The sequence below is a fragment of the Mycetomoellerius zeteki genome, unplaced genomic scaffold, assembly GCF_001594055.1.
Source record: "Mycetomoellerius zeteki isolate Tzet28-1 unplaced genomic scaffold, Tzet1.0 scaffold506, whole genome shotgun sequence".
NCBI lineage: Eukaryota > Metazoa > Arthropoda > Insecta > Hymenoptera > Formicidae > Mycetomoellerius > Mycetomoellerius zeteki.
This window is the reverse complement of record NW_017257508.1, coordinates 324742-345043: the sequence shown is the minus strand read 5'-3', so window position 1 is coordinate 345043 and position 20302 is coordinate 324742. Positions and strand designations below refer to the sequence as shown.

Here is a 20302-nt window from a genome sequence, read left to right as displayed (position 1 = left end):
TTTCCACAAGCTTCTTATTCCCATTTTAACATTAACGTTTTCTCTTTTGGAAGTGATAAAAATGTATATTTCTTTTTTTTGATGATTATTTTTGTATGTTTTTTATATTTGACAATTAAGTATTCATTTTAGCCTCTCGAACTGTCACTTCAAAATTACTGCAAATGTGCAAATGTTTAAATGGCCATTTGGAATCTGCGCAGAACTGTATAAAATTCGTCTCGAAAACGAGCACACTTGACGTCCTTCTCAGCCCCCTCCGACTCAAGCTTTCGCCTGATCAGTTATTGACCAAAAAGTTGTAGATGGCGATACTATCTAGTTGGCCTATTGATATATATAGAACGTACGTATGTACGAGCGCGATCGGCGCGGTCTCCGGCCGCACCGGCCGACTTTTAAAAGCGGTGTCGTTGTTGTTATGTTGTTGTTGTTGCATTATACATATATATACGTAAAATGTACATAGAAAAGTTGCCAAATGGTTACACAACGATAATAATACTGTAATTAAGAATTACAGAATCAGTTCATAGGCAACTAAAGAAATAAATTTTCTTTTATAATTCTGTTATAAAAAATGAAAATTATAAAATAATAAAATAGTATCGTTGTGTATAATAATTTGTTCATTTTTAATGTTTGTCAAATTCGTTTGTCAAATAAAGCGTTATATCCATCATGGATCGTAAAGTTACGCGAAGTCCTTCTGCAGTCTGTCGAGTGAGAAACCCATTTTTCGTGATGGTTCCTTCCTCCAATAGAGTTTCCCATTGGTCTAACCTGTGCAGAGATTCTTATAAGAGCTGTAATATTGCAAAAGAAAAATATTTGATAAATTTGTGAAATCCTTAAAATTTTATTTAGAGATTTACTTTTTTAAAATTCTATAAAAGAAACATAAAGAATATCACGTACTAAAAAATCTTTATTTCCTGGTTTCAATCCATTCTCATATTTTTTAATATTTAAAGCATTTCATTTTTTTAGTCTATTAAATACAAAAGAAATTTCCTTTAACATACAATAAATTTAACAAGACGAAAAAGAAGAAAAATAACACGTCATTTTCATTATACAAGAATTAATCAATTATAAACTATCTACATGTATCTACATATATATGTATACATATCACATTTATAATAATAAATGGAGATATAATTACCTTGACAGAAATTAGATACGTACGATCGCACGATCCGCACGATACGCACGATACGTATACGGAACGGTACATAACCGACAGTTACGTATATCACGTAGGGCTGTTACGTACGTTCTATATATGTCAATAGGCCAACTAGATAGTATCGCCATCTACGATTTTTTCATTAAGAGATCGCGGTAGCATAAAGAAAAACGGTAGAATCGGAGGGGGCTGGTCCTTTCATCATGGTTGTAAGAATAAATACAGTCCTCGTTTTACGACAAATTTTGTTCCTGATCATTAGAAACTGACCAGAAACTGGTTAATAACTGGCTAGAAACTGCTAAATTTACTATCTAATTATGTATATCACCCAAACAAGCGTCACCCAAACTGACCCTAACCAATAACCAAATCCTGATCAGTTATTGGTTAATTTCTAGTTTAAATTATATTCTACTTGAGTTGTTGTTAAAGATAGCCATTACAAATCATTATACAAATCTGTTAATGCACGTTATATAAAAAACAGATACTATGCGAAATTGTAAATGTAGCGGATCGTGCTTCTCTAGAGATTTATCAAGAATTCTCTCGTGGATTTCAACAAGGCTAGCGCGATTTCCAAAATAACGATTAGTGCAATTTCGATCTCTCTCATTGTTCTACATATGCCAGAAAAGCTTTTATTTATCCGCAGGCACTTAATTTTACATTTGACTACGAATGGAAAGGCATTACAAAGCGACGCTTTATTATCCGGAGGTTAATTGAGAGGCGCATTAAGTTTTACCCAATTACATTAACTCCGGGTTAGTGAAAAAATATGCGAAGCTGTGCGCGTACGGCTGTAGTCTCTCTATGCTCGGATTAATTAAAATATACTTAAATGGCGTACCGTTAATTTTCAACGGCTAATTTAATGCCCGCTCGGCCTCAGATTTAATCCAACGCCAACACACTCGCGAGGAATGCGCGAACAAATTGCTTTCAAGCTCGCCGCCATATTCATGCTCCATGCTTCGAAGGGATGGATCCGATAATAACAAAAACTATAACGGGGGCACGCAATAACAAAAATGACATAAACAATAATTATACACAAAAGATTAAAATTATTAAGAAAAAATTGCACAAAAAATTGCATAAAATTATTTGTCATAATTATCTCTCGCTTTTGAAGAATTTTATAAATGATTATCGCGTTCATATAATAAAATTATCATATAAAACTTTCTGCAACGCACATTATTAATATTTATACAAAATTAATATCGTTGTCATCATTGTTTGTACTCGACCTATTAAAAGCCGTTTAATTTCGATAAAAATGCGACAGTTAAATATGCTTTTCTGTCAATATGCTGAACATAGGTCGGTGTAAGAACTGAGTAAACAAAAATCGCAGTATGATTGGGAACGAATTTATATCCGGGTAGGATTGTGTGAAATAAAGCGATCGTTCCTGGCGTCTGTTCGATTTTCATGGAAATTATAATGGCTCGTCGCTGCTCCTCCGAAAGTGCCGTACACCAAAATTCCATGAAAATTCGTTTATCGCGAGCGGGCAGACACGACACGACAAAATTAATCGACGCCATCGATGCACTTTGATGTGGAATTTTAACGCTTTTTGCGCTCGATGTATTTCCGTTATTTGTTCCACTCCAGTCGCCTTTTTTTGAATGGACAATTGTTAAACTGTAAAAAGGAAATCATTACGAATGACAAACTAATTACATTGTTCAACGGCGATTTTATTCTTTGCTCAAATTAGATTATCTGTTGAACATTTATTTATGGTTTCAAATATTGATAGAAATAATGCAGACATCAATGTTCAGTTTGGTTACATATATTAATGTCTTATGGACAAACGTACATGTTTGGTTACATTTCCTTTTTTATAAACTACTTGCTTGATTTTTATAAAACTTGGCCTATTGATGCAATCTGATAATAGTTTATTCGAATCTCAGGTCAAAAATAAAAAATTCAAAATAGTGGTCCAATATGGTGGAGATAAAATTTGAAAAAATAATCTAATTATCACATAAAACTCGATTTTAAGGAATTTTTAATTGCAATATATACATATAATATGTGTAATATTATATAATGTCAAATTCTCAGTTCCGCTTTATTTGAAATTCGTCAGTTTACGCAAACAATTAGTACTGATTTCCAAATTGACTTTCAAATATTGATTATCAGCGATTAACGCGCTTAGATCCTCCATTTGAGATTACTACCTTTTCGAAATTCGACATTTTCAGGCATTGAACCCAGCGATACAAAAACCGTAAAAGTTTGACGATAATCAGATTATTTGTTTTAAAATTTTTGAATTTTAGAATCCAAGGCTAGAATTGAATTCAGCGACCTTGAAAACCCTTAGCAAAAATATTTACAGAAAACCTTGTTTTTTTCCCCTTTTTGAAAAAGGGTTTTCAAGGTCGCTGAATTCAATTCTAGCCTTGGATTCTAAAATTCAAAAATTTTAAAACAAATAATCTGATTATCGTCAAACAAGGTTTTCTGTAAATATTTTTGCTAAGAATTCCCATCTTCAAAGCCGTTAAAGTTTAAAGAGTTAAAGTTTAAAATATCATTTGCAATAATTAGAATTAGATTAGATAAATTATTAGCTTGATTCTCCTGGCAAATTCTTTTTTTTTAGAATTCTTTATATAATTTTCAAAATTTCTATATAAAAATTTTTTAATTTTTCATAAGCATATAAAATTTTACAATCGGAGAAAATTTTTAACTTTTTAAAAAGTTTCTCAGATTTTCTTACTATAACAAAAAATGCTGAGAAAGTCTACATCTCTTTTAGAACTTTTTATACATGTGAATTCTATAATGTTCTAAAATTTCTTATTCTATAATTTTCAAAGAAAGTTTATAGAATCTAAAGAAGTTTAATATTTTTTAGAAATCTTCATAAATTTAAAATACAAAAAGTTCTTCAAATTATTATGAGATATAAGATTTTTTTCAGGGTTACATTGACGAATGGGCCGTAAGTTTCATATCTTTGTGTTGCAATTTCAATTTCGCCTTATCTCTGTCGGTTTTGATACCAGTTCCAATGTCGTGAATCACGATTCGGGCGAAACGCACGGTCCATGTCACCGCCATGCCAATCGAGATCGGATTCCGAATGTATCTCCTGTGAGATTGACACTTTATTGCGGTCGTATATACGAGATTAGAGGAGACGGCATTCCACCATTCACCTATGCTCGGACTTTCTGGGCGTTACTTCTGGCGGTGTCGCCGATTCAATATGTGAACTTGTTGGATTTATCGGATTGCCCTTACCCTCTAGCCTTAGCCGCCGTGACTCGTATTTGCGTCACGCTTCTTCTACAAATTGCCGACCTGGGCAAAATGTCGCATTTTGTTTCCTTCCGACAAAGAACCTGCTTGCAACACTGCACTTACACGCGCGCCAATCGCCCCAACATCGATTTCAATGTTTCTCAAATCGTAAAACGTACAATAGGATAGGAGTTTTCATTTTGATATCAAGATATATACCTATAAAAATATTAATACTATATCTAAAGAATACAGTATACGTACAAATATATACCTAAATGTATTTGTAATATTACACTATTACAGTTTACAAATTTTAAATAATTTTTAGTGCAAGAAAAGGAAATAACTTTCTTAATGTATTTTAGAGCGTCAAGTTTGTGTGTGTAAATATGATGCCAGAAAAATTTCATTAGGCTAAATTTTTAAGATATAGCATGTAAATTTTATTTATATGTTTTATCTTAAACGTTATTTTTAAAATATACATAGCATGTCCATTTTTAAGATATAACATTTCTTATTGAATAATTTAGGTACGGAAAGTGAACAAGGCGAACGTTTCCACCAGAATTTGATGATAATTTGATGAGAAACATTATTAACATTATTAATATTATTTACAATAATAAAGTAGTGTTATTAAAGCGCGTTGGTTAATGCGACAGAGAAAGTGGATCTAATAGACATTGTTTTTCAATTGAAACAGCAATCGAGCCTTGGAAATCTAATGTTTGAGATGCCTTTAAAATGGTGCAATCAATTGATTTTATTGAATAAACAAGTGTCTACAGCCTAAGGGCAAATATATCGAAAAACAATAGAGCAACAATTATTCATTCTGTTTGTCAATTTGCGGAAATTTTCGACGTTGTCTATATATGTATTCACGCAGATATAAATTATTAACTTGATACTAAAATATTGTTTCCGAATAAAAAAGGCCGAAAACTGCACGTTTTTAGTAAATATATAGTCCAACAGGTAGGGATAACTACTGTAATCGGCTAACATGGCCGACCAGCACGAGAATCGAAACCGTCGACAGTGGAGCTGGCCGGAAATCGATTACATCCAACAGTAAATAAAATAAATCGACGATTTAAGCGGACGTAACGGCACACTGCGGACGACATTAAATAGGATGACAGAATGTAGTACAAAATACACAGTACGAACACATAGTAGCGCTGCGCGTAGCCTGGTATTTTTCACAGCGGTTTTGAGTATTTTTCACAGCGTTTTTGTTTCAGTTATGAAAACGCTATGCGTGATCGGTCGGCACATTTACCGCGTACATTTTAGCTAGCTCGATGCTGTTCATAAAACGCAATATCCAGCTTTACGAGGTGCTTAGCGCGAACGGCCACGCTTCTAAATAATGATACAACTAATTGTTCAGTTAGTTGATCATGGCGCCACATGCCCGGAAAAATCCATAAACGTTGCTTCGCTTTGCTAGATTACTAACAGCGGCACTTAAATATCCCATCGAATCGTTAATTAAATGACAGGCGACGATCACCGGGTCATGGATCACCGATCGATAAATTCCACTCGGACGCGCGGCGATCCCCGGCACGCTAATGAATACGCCGACCTATTCGCGCTCAACAAGCGGGCAAGCGAGCATTTCGTTTTACATCAGATTTGAACGATAGTATGCGATTTAATGTAAATATCGCAGATACAGCAGAAGCAATATTTATTTTACGCAATGCGAAGCATGCGTAGTAAATTGTTGATACGTACGCTTTTGAATAGATACTAATAAAACACCAATCAGAAGCAATAAATATTTGTCAAAGATAAACGAACATTCCTTTTTTTTGTAACAATATTTCTCAAGAAATATTTTCGATTTTCCTACCAAAAATTATCGAATACTCATTACTATACTTCAATATATACCTTTTTTTTTATATTCTACATCGATTTTATCGAGTGCGGATTTGTTCTAGCCAATACGAAACGAATAACTTTCATTTTTACTGGATTAAAACATTAAATAACTAACACGCAATAATAACGATTAGATAAATAATGAATTCCATTTAAAACGCACTTTATGTGACAGCGATTTAATATCATTACGAATAAAAAAAGATCAACTGTATTCATTATTTTCAGTTCAGTTAAATAACGTTGCGAGAAACATCCGAAATATGAATATATTACCCACACATTTAAACTGCAAATAAACCAATTACAATATTTAACGTCAAACGCTAGTGACTAAATGATCTATCGAAATTGAACTTTTATTTCTATTCATTACCGATTAAATATTTATTGCCAAACCCACGAATCCTATCGAGCAGAAATCTGTTCTATCCACAGTTTCCAATTAAATACCGCCACTAGGGATATCCGAGGTGCGACAGTTGATCTTTCCATCTCTACCTTGCCTAGCCATCCAACTCCGCAGACGTGTCACTTGCAGAGATCGCAGCAGGTAAACGTGCAGCGGTGAGACCGGTCGAAGCATCGACGACGGTGCTATCGATCTGCTGATCGTGTAACCGGCAGGAATCGATAACTAATACGCGAAGCCCGCTACCGGATGTTGCCTTGTTGATAAAGGACCGCCCTGCGAGTATCGGCGGCATCAAGGACGCCGCAGGAGGGCCGTAGGGCACGCGGCTACCGGCACATAATTGATTGGCATTAGCGCGCCTGATTGCCAGTCGCCCTCCTCTGAAATCGTCCCACGGGTTGCTTAAATACTAGCCAACGTCTCTCTGAACCAAACAGTATTTGTGAGCGGTTGCGACACTAATCAGGCAATATGGTGCGAGCTACGAAGGAAGGTCAATTGGCGAAGGCTGGGCTCGTCACTTGCTTTCCCATAACGTTGATGTTGAATAATTCTACATACGCGATAAACAAAACAGCTCAACGTTTATCGTACATTCTCCTGCATACATACTGCATACATTCTGCCCGTACATACAGATGAAATTTATAATGAAGTTTAACTACTACAAAATCGTCAATTACCTAATGAATATTACAAAATCGGCAAAAGAAAGCATTAAAAGATCGACCGGTATAGGCTGTTGAATTTCTATTATTAATTGTGTTTCTCACATTATACGGTCTAAAAATAAAATTCTTATTGAGCATAAATAATATTTTATTAAAAATTATAGATTAAAAGGCTATTGTTATATAAATTTGTAATATTTTAGCTTTCAACAATAAGCAGTTTATTTATAATGCATGATAAAAAATAAATGTTTTCAAGGTAAACCTATTTTTATCAAGAATAAGGCTTCTACTGATCGTCAATAGTATCATGATAGAATGTTCTTGGATAAATTGCAAGATAATATGTTAGGAAGTTACCCTGTATCAGCATACTTCTCTGTGAAGTGAATGTTCTAGAAGCGAGAACTTCTCTTACCTGAAGACAGTGTCTCCTCGCCAACCAGCCTATGTGCTGAAGCTGCTGGGGATCTGGAAGTGCTGAGGCCAGTCGTAATGCTTTCAAGGTGAGGGCTGCCAACGCCGAGTGCAAAGCATTGAACCAGACGTTCGCTTCCGTGTTGTCAGCGGCTCTCAACCAGCATTCGTGAACACCATCAGGTGAATGTAATTCTAGGATACGCCCATCTACAAAGAAACAAGAAAGAAAAAAATGGAAGAAGAACATGGTATTCTATGAAATGACAAAAATTGTTGCACGCATGTAACTATCATTGTTAACTTTTTATAGATGTATACGGAAAGAATAATTTTACTTAAGTATCTAAAAATTTAATTAGATACAGATTTGAAAATAATATTGTTGGACCATTAAGATAATTATGTAGGGAATTCAAACATAATAAACAATGTAAAAAATTTTGATATTCCAGCAATCAGCGCGCGCGCGCTTGAGCGTTTATAATTATTTTAATAATTCAACAAAATTATTTTCAGATCTGTATCTAACTTTTGTAGACGTCTACTATAATAAAACCGTTCTTTCCGTGTAGTAAACTATTATATCTCGAACATAGCATAGGTATGTATTCTCATTTCTAAAAAACTTTTAAAACAAGCTTTATTCCACGATTATTACAAAAAATATACATTTTTAATACATATTTTCCTGGTACAATTTTATGCTTTATATCATTTTATTTTTACTAGAAAAATTATCAGTTATAAAAATACTTAGAAAACAATATTTTTACATCTATGATGCACTTAATTCTTATAATTATTATATTACGACCTCGAGTATCAAATTTTATCTTGGAAAACGTACAAGAGAGAGTACGAAAGTAATTCAATCTACAATTCCATTCTTGAAAATCTATTTAACAATTTTATTACATCAAGAGCTATCGAAATAGCCACTTTTTTTTCGTGAAAGTTGGATTCTGCGAGTTATACTTGGCAAAAACGAGACAAGCGACGGCACCAGAATTGAACTTGCTTGGCGTCGCTCCTGGTAGCTGATAAACCTTCCTCTCTTTTTTCGTTAACACGAAAACTTTAATACATCTGACATAAATCGCGCGAGATCGGTCACGAAGGCCTGAAATAAGTTTATAATCGGAATATCGCCATAGTTCTAGAGATTGTCTCGTTTTTCGACGTCCCACATAATTCGTCTACATATAGGTACTACAAGCCTAAAGAACTTTGCAATTTCCTGTTTGGCTAGTTTCTAGATTTATTATGCTAATATACTAGGCTCGTTTTTCAGCACTAATAACGACTACACCACTGCAGCTTGTTATCGATCCGTAAAATATATTACAAGTAAAACTTCTGATATTTGGGATTTATTTATTAATATAGCAGTTTCTTAGATATTTCGTTAGATATTATATTTTGTCGCTAGATAAATAATTATTATTGGTTATTGCAATTTTTTACTTACAAATGATATAACTATACACAATAGAATGTCGTTACAGTAATTTTGACGTAAATTTTCCTTCCTGTATAAATAAGTTTGATAAACGCTTTCACAAGCCGAAACAGCAACCATCTCTTTCGCTTAGCAAGCCTAGATTCACGTCAAACTCATCGGCATTTCGTACGGAAACATACCTTGACGTGCTCTTTTTTCCGATTCCGTGTACGCATTCTAATCGCCTTCTATCGAGAAACGGCGCGGAAAGTTCCGGAAGCAGTAAACTCGCGCTACGTGTGCGGAAAGGCGCGGCGGCCGTAAGAAAATATTGAATTTCCGATCAAAAGGAAATTACGCTCGAGTTAAAAGCCCCTTTATGTCACTCCTGTCTACCCGGCCTTTTCTGCCTAAAAAGAGGCAAACGAGACGAGCACTGCTCTTGCGAAAGGGGACAGAAACATCGGGAAACGTAGCGTGATGTCGAAATGATAGGATCACGTGATTAATGCTTTCTCTCATCTATTTTATTGTAAAGGGAATTTAATCGATCAAGTATATTCCGTTTAATTCTGTAGCGGAAAGCAGGAAATTGGTATATCATAAGTTACAGCGTTTCAAGTGGGATTGAATCATGTAGTATATGACGAACGAATACATATGACATTTGCAATTCGATATTTCACAATTTTACATTCTAGCTGTAGTTAGAACTATGTATTTAAAACAAGAACAATATTTTATTTTAAGCTTACTGACGAAATTATAAAATTGCATTATTTAAAAATATATTTGTTGCAGCCAGATAAAAAAAAGTTATTTGTAACAAACGAGCCTATCACGAAACTTACCATCCGATAATCACACTCAAATGCAAATGTATTCGGCAAAAGAACTGTGAAAAGTGTTTTAGGTACCCCCTGATATCATTCTTGTCGAGTGACAGCCACACAGAGAGAAAAATGTTTGGTATTTGTAACTATAATTATATATTACTATAATTATGATTATTACTACTATAATAATAATAACAGTAACTATATATAGTCATTTTAGGTTGCCAATTATATACATTTGTTACTGGAACTATATATATAGTTACTGTTATTATTATTATAGTAGTAATAATCATAATTATAGTAATATATAATTATAGTTACAAATACCAAACATTTTTCTCTCTGTGCACATTTCAAGAAACACAACTAACTCCGTCCTATTCGGCCGAGCGAATTCTTTGCCAAAAATCGCCTACCGTAATCTTATATCTGTCTGGTGTAACGCTGAGAATATCACTTATATAATATACAATATATAATATAAAGTAACATAGATTGTGTAGCTTTAGATTGTTTCATAAAAAAAAGATATAGAAAAAAGTTACAGTGCAGCATCTTCATCTTATCTAACAGTTACACACGTCATACCTAATTTAAAAAGAACAAAATAAGATTCAAAAATAATGTTCTATTTCTATATATATTTCTTGAATCCTATATGACAAATTATCAATATAAATATTCACATTCTGAAATGTTACCGCATTTGCGACCGTATTCGAGCGAGGTGTAATTTCGTCGCTTACTCATGATCCCGATACACGGAAATAACTCTTGGAATTACTAGATCTTCATTATAACTGCGCAAAAGAACGAGAATTAATTGAAGGTCCAGACATATCTCTTTTATGAATAATTTAGTATATTGGAAAAATTAACACAGCTATTTACCAATCGCAAAACGTGCCTTTGCATGGTTTTCGCTTGCTGTTACAAGGAAAAATTTCTTTGTGGTTTTTCACATATAGTGCGTGCCTTTTCGCCAAAATACATATTCTCGTAAAATCTATGGAAAATCGCTTGATTTGTGTCAAACAGCCTTGCGAAAGATCTTTATGCTCGTTAGAAGTAGGTATAAAAGAAAAGGTGCATAATATACGAAGAAAAAGATGCAGCCATAAGTGTAATAAAATAAAAACTTTCACTTTTAAGAAAAAATAAAATTAAAATTGGAACTAAAAATAATTTTGATTATCATTTATTAATTCGTAACAGGAACTCATATTTTTCCATTTTTCGACGTTTAAAGGAATATATGAATTTTTAGGACTCAAAGATTTTATTATTTTTATTTTTTTGTTTTTAATTTTTGTCAATTTTATTTTTTTGAAGAACTTTTTTTTTAAAGAATTTTTCAAGTTCAAAACAATGAAAAATAAGATTGTAAAACATACAATTATTCCAAATCATTATTATTAAAAATTTTTTTAATTTCAGGATCATCAAGGTCCATATATCTTATTGTTAGTTACGGATTAAATGATATGAATACACACACATTCTTTATATTGTATTTTTATTTCCCATTAATACTTTTTTATAATTATTAATTATCAGACCCTTAGGAAAGGAACTGATTAATGTTTAAATAAACTGATTAGCTCTATCAATAATTGATGATAGTGTATCAGAAATTTATGAAATATCATCACTGTTACTGTATATATAATTAAACAGTTTATTAGTTATAATTAAACAGTTTATTAGAACACAATCAGTTCTTTTTCTTAAGGGAATACCTTAGTTTCTACAATTTTTAATCTTCTTTGTACAAGCCTTGGTAGAAACTTTGATGTTACACAAACGCGTTTTTGTCCGCACGCTTGTAGGGCTTTACACCGGAAGAGTCCTTTCCGCAAGAGACGAACTGCTTCTCGTCGGCGAACAAGATTGCCAAGATCCACGAAAAATCTGCGAAGGCCTGATTCGTTCTAAAGAGTGAAAGGAGGGTGGCGTTTGGATAATAAAATGTTGAAACGACAAAGAGAGAGAGAGAGAGAGAGAGAGAGAGAGAGAGAGAGGCAGAACAAGGACTGAGAAAGACGAGATGCCCAGAGTTCCGCACGACGTTAGCTCAAAGGAAATCGAAATGCGCTCGCGTCATTTCGTTACCTCGCTTTCCATTCCTTTCCTTTACCTTCCACCTTCACCCTCGCGTTTTTCCTCGTAAGAGTGCGATTCCCCTTGAACGTAATTTTCCGGACATTCGATCGACCGGATTTCGCTTTCATTTCTTGTTTTGCGCTTCGTATGCTTCCATGAATTCTCCAATTTGCTTGTCAAGTCATGAACATATGACGGAGATGAAAAGAAGAACAAAGATAGAAGAGATTTTGTAGAAAAATTATGTTTTATTACCTATATTATGCAATTTGTTGGCTCTTTTCAAATTTTCAAAATGTGTAAGATACTCAATATCCCTTTTTTTAATTTAATTCCAATTATTCTTAAATTCTTTTCTGTGGAATATCTCTTAAAGCTTCATTAATTCCAGAATTATCACCACCTAGCGTGCATTTATATTCTAGTGACGAGAAAATGTGAATTGTAAAATATTGTTTTGTATGGATATTTTTTTGATTAACATGTAACATTTTCTTTCTTTTATAATAATTATTTATTCTTTACCACCCTTTAAATATGCAATTACATCGAAAACTCTCGATGAAAAAGCTTTATATTAATTAAAACCTTTATTTTTTTAAATATTGTTATAGTAAGTTAGATGGTTAATGTGTTTGCTCTGTTTAATATTTGTTTGATTTCTACTTTTTTCAGAAAATGATGATTAAATCCACATCCATAATGTTCTCAAATACTGATAAATAAGGAAACAATTAATAATATAATACAATATAGGTTGTTCATAATATCTAGTCATTTCAATAGGAATATAAAAACCTCAGGTGTTTACGTAAAAAAAATCAGATTTAAAATAAAAAATAGTTTAAAATGAAAGGAATCTTCACGCACTTCATTTGCTGTATTAATTATCACGGTTTTCAATTAGTTAATTATTTTTTTAGAAAGTTTATAAGATAAAGGATTGCATGAAAAGCTGATGCAAGCGATAATGCACGTTGACGCATGGTTTATTACCGTTCATTTGATTTCATGCGGCGTTAATAACCGTGCCGCTTATAACATCATAATGTCATCACGTGATGCGAAGTAATATGCGCAACCGTGCCTAGTTACATTCTATAACGTTCAATCAACGGAATCCTACGTACTTATTAACAGCATTATCGCGCGGAATGGCACGTACCTATTAATTATATTACCGGAGCAAATAATTATCAATGTAATCACTAAGCTTGCGTCGTAATACCCATAATGTTACAAACTTAACATATTATCAATCATTCTATTTATTCATCTATGTACGTAGTATTACTTTCGTGAATAAATATTACCATTCTTGATAAGCATCGTCGTAAATAAATCTACATTATTAGAAGATATAGATATAATGGAACAACATTTTCGTTAAAATATCATTTAGATTAAAATCAGAAAAGAGAGATTTACTTTCCATTGATTTTATTTTTAAAATCCAATACTTTTATTTCCGTCATGAAAAATTCACTTATATCCGAGTCTACAGAGACACAGCTTCTTGCTTGCTTCAACCAGAGGAACCGGGAGCCTCGATTCTCCTTAGAAAGAAAAGGATATCCATCGTGTTTTAAAGTTTGATGAGCCATCCGGCAACAGGACGCCAACGTCGCTAACAACAATGACGAAGATGGCACACTCCAGCATGCTGTTCCGGATCTCTTTATGTGCGCTTAATGCATTTTTGAAGGTTGGAATATCATAAAGACGAGCCTGTAATAAACTGCACGACGGTGGCGCAAACTCACCTCCGATAACCACCCTGCACCCTCCTCCGTCCGGCGTCCGCTTTCTCAGCGTCTCGCATCGCATGCTTCAATGTCTGCTTGCAGGGAGGGTTTCGAAGACAAGGGGGTGGCTCTGGAGGGTGACTGTGGAGGATGGAGCTGCTAGCTGCATTATGAAGGGAAGTACCCAGAAGGGGGTTTTCAAGAGGGTGAGCGAGATGTTAACAGCCAGACAGCATTATCGTCAAACCACATCTACGTTTTCTAATCAGAAATATTCGTTCTCCTGTGAATTCTCTTGTTAATTCTTCATGACATTAAGAAAAAAGCAATCAGAAATATTAAAATGTTTCATAGTGTCTGTTAATAGCTCTCTAAGAAGATTGATGAAAAATATTTACATTTACCCTAGAATGAATTTAACCCAACGACTGGAATCATATCAAATTGTACTTATACATAATGCAAATTTTTTATTACTAATAAATAAATACTTGATATATACTAATTACTGCTATTAATCAAACTTGTAATTACTTAATTAATTGTGCATAAAATATATACAAACTTTTGTGTCAGACAAGCTATCGCACGATTCTTTATGTCATTTGCATTTAGGACTACTCAAACGGTCCTAAGACTACCACGATGATTATCTGCTTCTCAAAGTTCCTGCTGTGAAAACAATTAGCCTGAACGGCGGAACTTAGATTGCAAGAGTAAACAATTAATTGTCTATAATATTGTAAGTTTTAACATTTCTTAAAATCATTTGTTTTAAAATAATTCATCTTTTATTTCCAACGAAATACTTTTAAAATATTTTATCTATATAGCGTAAACAGAGTAGGATCCTATATGTGAATCAAACCTAAGATCTTTACATCTTAATGCGTCCTCGCGTCGCAAACTATTTCCCTGGTGCGATTATTCATTAAGAGAGACAACGGCGGCGTATTACACCGTCGTGTAATGCCAAGACGACACGACGAAAGCGAGTTACAGCGCGAATCCAGCCACGATGTCGGCACCGGCTGGCGTTTCCTTCCCTCACGGTTGAAGAGCTGTGCTGATGCAATGGCGGCTTCTTCAGGGGAAACTGCGTCAGACAAGCTACACACGATTCTTCATGCCGTTTGCATTTAGGACAACGCAAACGGTCCTGAGACGACGACGACGACGACGACGACGACGACGACGACGACGACGACAACGACGATGATCCGCTTCCCGAAGTTCCTGCTGCGGGAACAATCGGCCTGAACGGCGGAACTTAGATTGCAAGAGTAAGCTGATGTTACGGAAATTGAACTTCTGAAGAAGGATGCGTATCTTGAAGGAGCTGCAACCATGTAATCGACGTCGTGCAAATTTCGCGTTAATTAGAAAGGAATTGATAATGTCTCAACAAACAGGGAATTAATTATGATAGAGAGTTTGTTATGTGCACCAAACACATATTACTAAATCGACAAACTTCTACAAACCATAAAGAAAATTAGAATATAATATTATAATATTATTGATTGTTTTTCGATTGATTAGTATTAATCCGACTGATTAGTATTTGAGAATGTTATGCACATGCGGATGTAATTTTCCGAAAAAAGTAAGTAGAAACCAAATGAATATTAAATGGAACAAGAATGTTAAGTAACTTATTATGACAATATTACTAGAAACTAAAAATTTTCATTAATATAATTCTTTAATATAGTTCTAATTAATAGCTCTTTTGCGGGTTTTCAATGAAATTGCAAACATGAAGATTTATAAAGAATAATTACTAAAAAAGAAAGAAAAAATGTTAAACAATCTATACAAAATAGTATTTTACAATTCACATTTTCTCTGGAAAGATAAAAACATCCCAACTATTCCGTGTTAATACGAATAATTAAAGTTCTTTGTTAATTCATTTGTACTAAAACTTCAGTGATACTATTGGATAATTTCGAAAGGATTAAAACAATCCTTTTCCAATAAACTAAAGCAAGGTTTACTGAATTTTCAGGAAATGGTTGTTTCTAGTAAATCTCGCCTTCCTGACAATGACGACGTCGTTTAATTAGAATAGTCTGGGATAATTAAAGGGATTACTAGCCATCCGACAGAAAAGATTCGAGGTACGCCGCAAGAGGTAAATTCTCCACTTCTCGGTTTCGTGTGACTTTTTCTCCAAAACATTTAAAACTTCACACAAGCGTTTTAACTCTTCAAAATGATTCCACTCTTTAAAATGATTTAAGAAATTTTATTTTGACCTTTTATTTCAATTTGTAATTTGTAGAATGTTTATAAAAATTATGTCCCCATGAAAAAATTGCAACTTCCTTTCTGGAGGTATGTACAAAATACACGATATAATATTGATGACAGGACTGACAAAGCATTCCAAAAGTATAATTTTAACAGAATTAAAAGAACATTATTTATTTAATAAAAGTGTTAGAAAGTTGAGAGAGAGAGAGAGAGAGAGAAAGAATGCATGATACATGCAAAAAACGCACAAATTTATATCAATAAATATTTTCTAAAACTTTAATTTAATTTTCCCATGTCTATGTTAGGTATGTATGTATTCGTCAGGAATATACCAAAATGGTGCAGAACTCATTTTGCTGCGGTACACAACTCCAAACTTAGTAAAACTTGTTTTTTCCAGTGGATTAATTTTAGGCAATCCTGGCATTCGTAACACGCTAGACGAAAATGCGCATTAACATAACTCCGCAAATCTCTGCTGTACTGTGAAGTTCTGCATTCGCAATCCAGTAAACAAGTAGGAGTATAGTATAAGTCCATTTTCTTAGTAATTTCCTTATTTAATTCGACGAGCGTTTACTTCTAGCAGATAAACTTCTAATTAATCTTAGTTGATAAAATAATGGAACTATATTGATGCGCGCAGTGTTGATCGTCGGAGATACCTGTAGATGCCTTTGATGATGAGGCGGACCACAGCGTTAATTAATTTTACGCTGTTTCCCGCTGGCGAAGACTGCTTTTATGGATAAACGGAATTAACCGCAAGCTGTCCAAAGAGACAACGCGATCACAGATATCAACATTATAAATAGATATCTCTGAATATTATCTTCTTCAACAAAGATTATGATAAGAGATATTTTGAACCAATTTTAATACTTACTATAGTAATATCATAGAAATATATTAAAAACTTATATATACAAACATATTTTAGAAAAAATAATTTTATTTATGTTGAAATTTATGCACATACATATACCATGTATATGTGTATGTATAATTCAAAATTTTTATTCAACAGACATTTTATATCGTGTTAATTATAATTTATATGTCCAGTACTCTTACATTAATTAATTTACTTCTGTACTTCTCTAAATCCTTGCTTCGGTAATGTCACAAAGAACTAGACGCAAAACATTCCTGTACAACGACACAAACATGCGAAATAAAGTACGATGCGTTACGGGACACGAAGAGTAAGAACGAGCAACTGCAAGGGACAAAACGCGTGAGAAAACAGGAAAAGAAGGAAAGAGAGTTGGGAGGGAGGAGAGTTGGCCGGCGCGACGGGAAACAGTAAAAATTTGCATCACAATCGTGGATAGAAATAATTACGCGAGAAGCGCGCGCGCAAATGGAAGGGGTGGTGCAGATGCGAATGCGGATGCAAGAAGGGGTGGAAAGGAGTGTGGGAGAGAGATAGAGAAACGACTAGCCGGAAACACGACTAGAAATTCAGATACGAGATACACCGGGAAGGAAAAAAAGCAACGAAGATTCAAAAGGGGCGAAGCTGAATTTCCCTGTTTATATAGAATAGGAAAAAATAAGAGAATGAGCGAGAGAGAGAGAGAGAGAGAGAGAGAGAGAGAGAGAGAGGAAAGTTCAGAACATCGCACGTAGGAAGTAGACGCTTCGATGCTGCAATAATCCGGAACAAGCAGATCCAACAAAAGAACAGAGGCTGCTGAACAGATGTAAGTTAAAATACAAGTTGATCCAAATTGCACCAGAAAGCTGTAATCTAGTATATTAATCCCTTGCTTTATTGATATGCAATTTTTCTTAAGAAACATCAAGCCACTCTACAGATAAAAATTGCGTATATCAAACACAGTACAAGATATTTACGCATGTTAGAAAAAGTGACGAAACGCGTCTATTGTATAGCTATTTTATCTGCGGAATTCATAAAGCAAATTCCAAGATTGAAAATATTACTTAAAATCAAGCCGAAGAACGGTAGCTATTGATATTCGTGCGCTTTTGGAAGAATCTTCAAATACTAACATAATCTCCTTTTTGAAGACAATATCAGACGCTTTCCTGATGTACATCAGAATTTTGGAATCTCATGTTTTTAAATGTGATAAAAAATCGATTGGTATTAGCCATATGTTTAGTATTTCATTACATATTTCATTATTCATAAAACATCTGCATATGACGTATCTGTCTGTTAGATCGTTAACGCTTAATCATTAAATAATAATAATTAAAAGCTATCCGTTTAACTATTTAAAAAAATTTAATATATTATTATATATATACATACAATTTGAGTGACAATGGAACCCTAGCGATCTAGGTCACATTAGGCGGCTATCATAGCCCCACCTGTATTTTTACTATTACTACTACATGCAATTTAATTTCATATAACTTTGATAACTTCGACAATTTTTAATTATTAAGTTTATGGATTTTTAATTCTTAAATTGCAAACATTCATTAGATAACAACTTTAGTAATTTTTATTAATAATGTTTATCTTATTACGCACTTAATGATAAAATTGTACCTATATATCACACATGCTTGAATATACTATTCTATCAATATTTTAAAATAAGATACATTCATGTTAAAAAATCTCAAATTATGTCTTTTTATTCGAGAATTATTATTCCCGAGATCTGTAGCGAGAATATGCGACTAAATAAAGGCGACAGAATGGGACAATTTAAGCTAACCAAATTCATATTGCTACAGAATTGTGTCTAATATGAGCATAATGATATAAAATTAATTCCGCACGGAAAGAATGAGATTTTGCTGAAATATCTAAAAATTTAACTAGATCTAAAAATAAATTTATTGAATCAAAATAATTATGTAAGATGCTTAAACTAATTACTAGAATATTAAAATTTTTTGCAAAATTGTTTAAACGTTCTACATAATTATTTTGATTCAATAAATTTAGATATTTTCAGATCTGCATCTAGTTAAATTTTTAGATATTTCTGCGAAATTGTTCTTCCCGTACTGATAATTTTGTTTTATTATATATCGGAAGAAATTTCTTTTGACATGGAATAGATGTAACAGATATTTGTAATACCATAAACAAAAATCAAAATATTTCAAGTGACACTGCAATACTAGGTAAAATCTACAGAAATTAATTATTCAAATTTTTGTTTTTCTCTTAAATTCTTAAAATCCACTATTTTATTTCGTTACACATATGAATAGTTCATGAAAGTCTGAATTTTTAATTTATAATTTACGCTTTTATTCTTTTACGAATCGTTCTTTTATGTAAGATACCTAACACGTGCTGAAGCATTGGTAGTTTCTTCCGAGAAATATTCTATATGCTCTCTCTCATTCCAATATCCGGCCGTGCGAAAATTCAAACCACCCGCCAACAGTATGGCAGCGATAACGCGCGAAAGCCGATATCATTCTGTGGCGGACCGTTCGCTCTGACCTGACCGATATTATCATGACCGCATCGCGATGCATGTGAAGTTTGTTTGATTTGTTTCACGTTGGTGAAATTATCGGAATGCGTATGACTGCGTATTAGTGTGAACATGTCGATAAAGCGCCATACGTATGTAGGTATATACGGCATGTGATCAATTTTGTTTCTCCACTGTAGAAATTTATTAAAAAACTAAAAGTTCCAAGCTAAAATATTTTGCAATTTCAATAAACTTTAACAAACCTATAAATTAATAATCTCTTATAATAAAGCAATGAATAAATTATTCTGTTCTTAACTCCAACGATGTATTAAATTCTAATAGTAATAAATTTCACAGAAAGTGAATCATTGGATTATTTTTAAATTCTTAGAAGTATTCAAAATTTAAAGTAATAAAGTTTAAAGATGTATAAATCTGATATAAAAAATCTCAAATGTAGAATTTAAAATATATTATATAAATATATATATATTTTAATAATTATATATTAGAGGTACCTGAGCCGAATAAGGCCCAGGTACTAAATAAGGCCCACTTTTAAATTTATTACTTTAAAACTCGCTTTACGCCTGCACTATATG

General features: G+C 33.2%; 1 protein-coding gene across 1 annotated transcript in view; it reads right to left on the bottom strand.

The window, feature by feature from the left end:
• The window catches only part of LOC108727552 (beta-2-syntrophin), a 50099-nt gene extending 36004 nt beyond the window's left edge, over positions 1-14095 (bottom strand). The window contains exons 1-2 of the mRNA XM_018455707.1: positions 14032-14095; positions 7884-8092 (exon numbers count right to left, since the gene is read on the bottom strand). Coding sequence (XP_018311209.1) covers positions 7884-8092; positions 14032-14095 — 273 coding nt within the window. The remainder of the gene's footprint in view (positions 1-7883; positions 8093-14031) is intronic.
• Between the last annotated feature and the right edge of the window lie 6207 nt (positions 14096-20302).